An 8,889-nucleotide genomic window follows, 5' to 3' on the forward strand; every position below is an offset into this window, starting at 1 on the left:
CCCCCCTGCCGATCCCTCCACTGGCTTCCATCTTCCACTCCCCTCTGCCAATCCCTCCACTGGTAAACACAGAGCCGGTCCACAGAAACACGGGGTGAGAGCAGAGTGCTGAGACTCGACGCAAAGGACTTCACTGCATCCATTGTGAACTTTGAAGATGAATTGCTCCAGAGTGCCTGTGTGTACAAAGGTCATTGAGGGCTTGTTTTAAAGCTCATTTACCGCTTGTTAAGAATATGTAAAGAATTGGATTTCTATAGAGCGGCCCCAGAGCTAGTTTACAGCTAAACTCTAGACAAACAGCCAAATGATTTGTCATTCTGTCCAACTGCTCTTGTAATCAAGTCATCCCTACCAAGCCGTACAAGATGATGACCTAATTTTTTCCACTGCGGTTAGGAATTACAGCCTGGTCATTGATGTGCTTCTCAGCCTGCTGACTAAACAATAAAGGAGCATCAGCACACTGAAAAAGTCATCAGTCTTTTCTCTTCTGCTGTCAGGGAGCTACCAGCATTAGGTCAACAGGGCTGTGTAATGCAGTGCAGAGTCTGACTGATTGGTCTGCTAGTCCTCCTTCTCGTTGTCTGAATCCTGCTGTGCAAGGGGTTATGGAAAGCTAATATAATGACATATTGCTGTAATTATACTACCTCTAAGCTGGCCACTCAGTTTTTGTTTGCCGCTCGATTCCCCCAACAATGCTAAGCAGTGTGAATGGGGCAATCCACCCCGCTGGGCTTTTGTATTCTGACAATGGTGGGTGCGCCACTGTCAGAATACGCGAAAAGTGACTGCAGCTGATTGACTGTTCGCCCTCATTCACGCTGGAATCGGCCGGCACGTACAGCTGCGTGCGCAGCCGTATCGGGCAGCTCCCGGGAAGGACAAGTGCTGCGTGTGATTAGTACGCAGCCCCCGTCCTTCTCTATGGGAATACGCGGCCGTACGCCTCCCTATGCCCACCCGCCCGTGCGGGTTGTGGGTGAGCGCACTTGTACGCTGACAGGATGGATCCTGTCTGCGTCCGAGCCAGGAAACACGCACCCCTACCGACCTGCGCTTGAGGTGAGCGTAGGGGGGCGTGATTAGTACTTCTCTATGGGACTGCGCGGCCGTACGCCCCCCCTACGCTCACCTCAAGCGCAGGTCCGTAGGGGTGCGTACGGCCGCGCAGTCCCATAGAGAAGTACTAATCACGCGCAGCACCTGTCCTTCCCGGGAGCTGCTCGGCACGGCCGTGCACGCAGCTGTACGTGCCGGCCGATTCCAGTGTGAATGAGGCCTTCAGCTGTTAATTTTTGAACCGACTCCTTTGACAAAAATTGAGTGGGTGCGCCACTGTCAGAATACCCGCAAAGTGACTGCAGCTGATTGACTGTTCAGCTGCAAGTTTTTCTTCTTCAACAAATTTTTGCTCCTTCGACAAAAGTTGATTGAAAAATGGAAGGGTGCCCACAAACGGAGGGGTGCCCGTGGGCTACACACTGCTTGCATTGCATCAAAGTGCATGTTACAAACCACAGCAGCATGCATGCATTACGCACACACGTTTTGGTGTGAATGGGTCCTTAGTTGGGGATCGCAACACTTCATTTGCTGATGTGTTAAAGGTAACTTACCATTCCATGAACTCTCCTTCCCCTCGGCCGGTACGGGTGTACCTGTACTCTGTACTGCCATCCAGCACAGCTCTGCGCTATGGATTTTACATTTCACTCGCATATAGTGAACAGTCACCTGACTGTGTTAACCAATGAGAAGCGCTTCTTAGCAACTCCATGTACCAATGGAGGGGAAGGAGCGTTCGCCGAATGGTAAGTATAGGGGGGAGAAGGGGCTGAATTTAAGCGGGTAATTCCATTTTCCCAAATTACTTAGGAAAGTGGACACCGTTTAATCTGTGTATACATGTACTAATGGTATCTATAAATACAGTGGTACCTCGGTTCACGAACGCCTCTGTTTGGGAACAATTTGATTCGCGAACAGCAAGTTCAGCAAAATTTTTCTTCCATTCGCGAACTCTGCCTCGGGTGACGAACACAACCGCAGCCATCTTTCCTGCTCTGACACATTGTTGTGGCTTCCTCTAGTCGAGATCGCGGTCTGATCACAGTTTGATTCGGTTCGCAACCAGAATCGTGGAACGAATTCAGTTCGTGAACCGTGGTATCACTGTACAAGAATCATGAGGGTGCACTGTAGGATGAGGGCAGTGGTACAGTACTGTAAGAGTACTGTACATTGAGCGTTCCCAAAAAACAATGCTGCATGCATTACATAGCGAATGATAAGCTTGCTGGCAGGACACGGTGTCCCTACCTCTTGTGCTGAGTCAAAGGCCAATAGCCTTGAGATTTTTGGGTAAAATGGGAACAGCTGTTAAAGCATTTAAACAAACAAACAAACATGTTTATATTTATTTTTTTCTTTTAGTTAAAGGGAAACAATAATAGTTTGGGGTACATTTTTTTGGAATTTTGGGTGTTTTTTTGTTTTGAGTACTTTTTTAAACTCATTTATTACCCATTTCTATTAAATCTTAATTTTACAAATTTAACACAAGCTGCACCTATGACACCGATGTCACAGGGAATTATGGGTTATAGACTTGTTGTTTTTTTGGTTTTAGACTTTTTCTCTATAACTGAGTGTACAGAGCAAGGGATTTGGATGTGGGGGGTTTGAGGAGTCACTCCTCGGGCACATTGAGCTATGTGGGGGTCGCACTAGGGTTGCCATCTTTTTTTCTAGCGAAACCCGAACACTCTAGCGACGGGCGGACATTTTATTGGGAGAAGGAGTCATGGCTTATTCATATGTAAATAGCGCCACCCATTCATATGGAAATATCACAGTTGAGACTATTTTCAGTGGGGGGCGGGGGGGGGGGCAGTAGCCCCTATCTTAATTTTGGTTGCCCCTGTCTGCCTGACATCTTGTGTCTGGGTTGCTGCTGCCTTGAAACCCGGACACAGCATTCATAACCTGGACTGTCCGGGTGAATTCTGGACAGGTGGCAACCCTAGGTCGCACATTGAATATCACTAGAAAGGGGAGTATTTTACAAGGTTGTCTGCACTCAGGGGTTAATTAAAGACAATTGTACCAAAGCTATAGTTGTCCATTAAATGTCTTCCTTCCCTCTTTCCTTTCAAGCCTATCTGTCTGTGTGCTTGGAGAGCTTCTGTTCAGGCCCGGCGCTACCGCAAGGCAAGTCAGGCGGCCGCCTGAGGGTGCTGCAGGGTGAGGTAGGAAAAAACAGGGCATTTTGACAAGTACTTGTCAAAATGCCCCGATGTTTGCGCTATGTTTTTTTTTTTTACTTACCTTCGGTGCGGAAGAGCAGCGGCGAGCGGCACGGGAGAGCAGCGGCGAGTCAGCGATGGTCCAGTGGGAGGAGCTCCAGGTGGGGTCCTAATTTAGCTGGCCGGCGACTGCCAGAGGATCCCGACACGCACGGCACCTCTGGTAGTCGCCGGCCAGCTAAATTAGGACCCCACTCACCCTTTTGTGAATACCACTGTAGGTGTTTGAATTTGTAGTATGTGGACATTTACGTGCAATAATCCCATATTGTTTTTATTTTTGATGTAAGATTATCTCAAAACAACGCAAGTCTTAAATGCAAAGCTGGCCTCCATAGCCCGTTATCTCATTTAAATACACATCACCTGTTGTTCTTTCTCCATTAGAGCACAAATCTGATTACCATAAAGACCCTTTGTACATTCCAATGGTGATCTATCCTCCTTGTCAATGAAGACTAACAAAAATATATACATTGTTCAGGCTTTTGTCTGGTTTGGAGGACAGTCTATCTTATGGAACCAGCTAGCACCGTTCTTTTCTCCTCCATGGATGTCTACCTATTTTGTTCTGACATAAAGATGTTTCAAATTGTTATGCTACCCTTAACCTTCCTTTCAACGTATAAATTCTTAATTTGTGAAGTGTCTCTTTTTCTTATTTCTAAAAGGTGGGAGGTAACAGGTATACTTTAATGCCCTCTCCCCAGAAGCCCATAGCATTCCTTGTAGGGTTGCCACCTTTTCTCCCAGCGAAACCCGAACACTCTAGCGACGCACGGACATTTTTGGGGGGGAGAATGAGTTGTGGCTTATTCATATGTAAATTGCGCCACCCATTCATATGTAAATATCACAGTCGAGGCTATTTTCAGTGGGGGGCCAGTAGCCCCTATCTTAATCTTGGTTACCCCTGTCTGCCTGACATCTTGTGTCCGGGTTTCAGCTGCCATGAAACCCGGACACAGCATTCAAAACCCGGACTGTCCGGGTGAATCCTGGACAGGTGGCAACCCTAATTTCTTGCCCCATTGCTCTTTTCAGCTTCTATAGAGGAAGGAAGCACTGTGTAAGCTCTGTGTCCCGTTAATCAAAAATTATACATGGCTGAGTACTCAATCCCTTGTGCATGCAATAGGCCAGTGGTCCTCAACCTGTGTAAACTCGGGACTCACATTTGTCCTTGGTCACTAAAGGAGAACTATGAGGTGAGTGAAAATCACTCATCCTCATAGTTCGAGCCGACGCCTGACAATGAAACTGTCACAGGTCAGCACAACAGATCGGGAAGTGAGCGAACACATACCGTCACTCGCTCACTCCTCGATCATCTCCCTGCAGAGAGCCGTGACTGTCAGTCACGGCTCCCTGCAGAGATTCCCCTCCCTCCCCTGTCCAATCCTCCAGCGCTGACTAGAGGAACGGACGAGGAGGGGGGTACAGCTGGCTCTGCCTCTAGATAGGCAGAAACAGCTGTCACTCACGCAGCTGGGCGGATCTCAACAGTAATGTCGGGATCCGTCCCGGCTGCAGCGGTCTCAGTATACAGCGAGCTGTAGCTTGCGATATATTGAGCTTTGGATCACGGGAGGAGGCTAGTATATGTCCTTAAGAGAACTATGGGAAAAACACTTACCCCATAGTTCTCCTTTAAGTCACGACCCAAGTCGCACTGCAATGAAACATACAGCATTAGGGCACCGCTAGTTCCGGTGGAGGCGTACGAATTGTGGATGGGAGGTGCATTTGGGGTACCATTCATATGAATCGCAACGCAACACACCTTCCACACCAGAATGCATGGTAGGTGCGATTGCGTGGTATAGTTTAACGCACTGTAGGAATGTGAACGGGCCCCCAAAAACACTGACATACATACACAGACACAATCTCACACACCATCAGACATTCTCACACACAAATGTTTTATTTTTTTTAAGGTCCACCCAGTCTCCCTACCTTATGCGAACTGGAGTGGATCCTTATCCTGGGGTCCAGTGTGGGCTTCTGTGCTGTGACGGAGCCAGAATGTGACATAATTCAGGTCCAGGCACCCGTTATAGAACACGTGAGGGAGCTATAAGCAATGCATGTATGGATGGAGCTCCCTCACGGCCATAGCCCCAGCCCACCCCACCTCAAGCTGACACACATACGCTGGCAGCATATTTTGGATGGCTGCTCGGCATGAGACCTGTCAGTGCTGCACTAGGGGGAGGCTGAGGATCCTCTCACCTAAAAAAGTGGAAGACATGCTGTGACCCAGTGTTCAAAGGACCCACTTTTGGGTCATGACCACCAGTTGAGAACCAAGGCACTAGGCCAAGCACCAGCACTGTCAAATGAGAGGGAAGGAAACGAGTCACATGCTCCTTTATACCTGGAAGTACCAGATATTTTCTTCACACCGTTTGGTTGAGTGGAGCACTCTGGGAGATGGTAAGGTGGGTATGTGCTGCTGGGGACGGGGACATTAAAGAAAACCTGTTATTTTGCCCTACTAGTTTGCTTTAAAGTATCTTGCCCTTAAGATGACCCCCATACGACTACTATTTCTGTAGGTTACACTCAGCTGTCTCATAAAACTCAGCAAGTATTTCAGGCATACAGGTATTTTTATAGCGTTCTTGTCGGATTATCCTAGCAGAAAATATTTCCTTTCCCTAACCGAAACAAATTATCCATTGTGCTGGTTTCAGCTGTGAAAACCATTTCCTCCGTAGGTGCCGCTGTCTGCCTGGAAGATTCAGACTCCATTTGGAAGTAAAATACCAGTGTGAGGAACGGCCATGATGGAACAGTCAATACCGCTTCTAGCGCTCACACTCCTAAAGATGGTGGCAGCCGTGTATAACGAAGGTGAATGACTTTCCCTTTCTTTTAACTTTCCACTGTTTCGGTATTTTATTGATTTTGAATCCATTTGCAGTTTTCACACTTCAAAACATTCCTTTCACCTTTGCCATTTGAATTCTGGGACAAGACACCGGAAAGTTGCTTTTATACTTTATTTAGGCAAGAAAATTTAGATCCTAAAATAATGGATATGGAACGTATTTGCTAAGATGGTTCAGTGTCAGAGGTTTGGTTTAGTGCAAGGTGAAAGATTATGTTTATGGGTTAGGTTTAGGGTTAAGTTTATGGTATAAGCTAAGGTTGAGGGTTTGGGGGTGGATTCGAGGGTTAGGTTTATGGGATAAGCTAAGGTTGAGGGTTTTTGGGTTGAGTTGAGGGTTAGGTTTATGGGATAAGCTAAGGTTGAGGGTTTAGGGGATTGGTTGAGGGTTAAATTTATGGGATAAGCTAAGGTTGAGGGTTGTTGGGTTGAGTTGAGGGTTAAGTTTATGGAATAAGCTAAGGTTGAGTGTTTGGGGGTAGATTCGAGGGTTAGGTTTATGGGATAAGCTAAGGTTGAGGGTTTTTGGGTTGAGTTGAGGGTTAGGTTTATGGGATAAGCTAAGGTTGAGGGTTTAGGGGATTGGTTGAGGGTTAAGTTTATGGGATAAGCTAAGGTTGAGGGTTGTTGGGTTGGTTTGAGGATTACGTTTATGGGATAAACTAAGGTTGAGAGTTTATGGGATGGGTTGAGAGGTAAGTTTATGGCATAAGCTAAGGTTGAGGGTTTATGTGTTGGGCTGAGGATTACGTTTATGGGATAAGCTAAGGTTGACGGTTTATGGGGTGGGTTGAGGATTAAGTTTATGGGATAAGCTAAGGTTGAGAGTTTATGGGGTGGGCTGAGGGTTAAGTTTATGGGATAAGCTAAGGTTGAACATTTATGGGTTGGGTTGAGGATTACGTTTATGGGATAAGCTAAGGTTGAGGGATTGTGGGTTGGGTTGAGGGTTGAGTTTATTGGATAGTTTGAGAGTTTATGGGTTGGTAATAAAAGATTTAAAAAAACACAAAACTTACAATATGAGATTTTGTATGCTCTCCTGCCCTACCACTCATTTTTCTGATCTTTATTTCCTTCTAGAGCTACAGTAGCTTGCAAAATCTTCATATCCAACACTTTTGATTTTTTTGGATGGCTGTGTCACCCTGCCACACGTTTTGGCTCTATCTGAAGGCCCCTACGTCACTATTATGCTCTGTAGTGACTATGTGGTCAGTGGATGGAACTACTGCAAGCGGTGGAAGACCAGGCATCCAAGATATCTGGAAGTACATTGGATGTCAAGATTCTTCCAGAGGCAGAGAATGAAGATCATATGGATGGGCAGGAGCTTTAAATTTAGGTGATAGATGTATGATAAGGTTTAGGGGGTTACAATGTATGTCTGGGCAAAAATGCAGTACATCTCTGCAATACATGAACATTTCTCCGTGTTGTATATCTGTAACAACCCTGCAAATATAGAGAAATACTTGTTGGCCTACTGAAAATGCACATGCAAAAATGCAGCTCGTAATTTTGTGTTCTGGACGGACACCACACAGGATTTTGTGCACTAAGAATTTATCAAAAATGTCAGCTTAGCTCAGTTGTCCTTTGCTAAACTCCCTCTCTCTTTACCTTCACAACATGTTATTCTACAGTCCAATAAAAAAAAAATGGGAGGGCTGATTAGATTCCTTCATATAACACAGGAAGTGTGCACAGGACACAGGACAGCTATTAATTTTTGACAGTTATTTTTTGCACTTATCCAAAAATGTGTTCAATTGTATATACAACAGAGCACAAGGGAGAAACTAAAGTGAATTAAAGAGTTAATTCTTAGGGCTTACATATAGCATATAGCTGGACGGATGCTGTTACACGGCACTAGCGCCCCTAGATAGTGCTGAGGAGTATAGGAATATACTTGTCAGCGCCATCTAGTGGCACAAGTGCTGTGCGAGTGGCAGAAGTCAGTAAGTGACTATTACTTTTCTAGCTTCAACTGAAGCCATAGAACATAAAGCAAATTGCCTTGTTCTTGCATTAGGATGGTGATAAGCAATGTCTTACAACACTACTGGTGTCACAGAGCCCTCGACGTAACATTATATCATGTGTTTTCGAAATGCTCACCAGCCTTCCCTGGTGGTCTAGTGGTTAGGATTCGGCGCTCTCACCGCCGCGGCCCGGGTTCGATTCCCGGTCAGGGAACAATACTTTTGATTTTTTTTTTTTTGTCTGTTGCTTCCTCGTATTGAAGCATGTATTTTTTTAATGTTCCTCTATTTTTAATGTTTGCGTGTTGCCCTTATTTTTTCAAAGGACAATGCAAAAGCATGCTGCCTAGTACTCCTTCCTGTCTATTTCCCAGTGCCGGAAGCCTCAGTGCTGATCTCGAAGCTCGGTCACATGACTCCCAGCAGGGTGCACGGCTGAAGAGCTTTGTATACATGACTGCGAGGCTTCCACGTTGGCTTCTAATCCTGGACTTTGTGTGACATTTCCTGTGCTCTTTGTTGCTGCCGACACCCTGCCGAGTTATTAGCTGATGGTTAAGTAAATTTCCAGCCACCGATGACTGAGGAAAGCTGGGGAAGCAGCATACCTTAAAGGATAAGTGCACTCTAAAACAAAGTGTACTTATCCTTTTTGCCCCCCCCCCCCCCCCCCAACCAAAACAACCCCCCACCA

At 46.1% G+C, this 8,889-nt stretch overlaps 1 protein-coding gene and 1 non-coding gene across 2 annotated transcripts in view; both read left to right on the plus strand.

Annotated features, from left to right (window-relative positions):
- Positions 1-6,087: 6,087 nt before the first annotated feature.
- Positions 6,088-8,889, plus strand: part of SRPX2 (sushi repeat containing protein, X-linked 2) — a 29,899-nt gene continuing 27,097 nt past the window's right edge. Inside the window, exon 1 of the mRNA XM_018564183.1 lies at positions 6,088-6,170. Within this exon, the coding sequence (XP_018419685.1) occupies positions 6,101-6,170 (70 nt within the window). The 5' untranslated portion in view covers positions 6,088-6,100. The remainder of the gene's footprint in view (positions 6,171-8,889) is intronic.
- On the plus strand, positions 8,338-8,409 carry TRNAE-CUC. The gene has a single exon. It is a non-coding gene; the product is annotated as a tRNA-Glu (tRNA).

This window comes from Nanorana parkeri, unplaced genomic scaffold, assembly GCF_000935625.1.
Source record: "Nanorana parkeri isolate BGI_ZX_2015 unplaced genomic scaffold, ASM93562v1 scaffold731, whole genome shotgun sequence".
NCBI lineage: Eukaryota > Metazoa > Chordata > Amphibia > Anura > Dicroglossidae > Nanorana > Nanorana parkeri.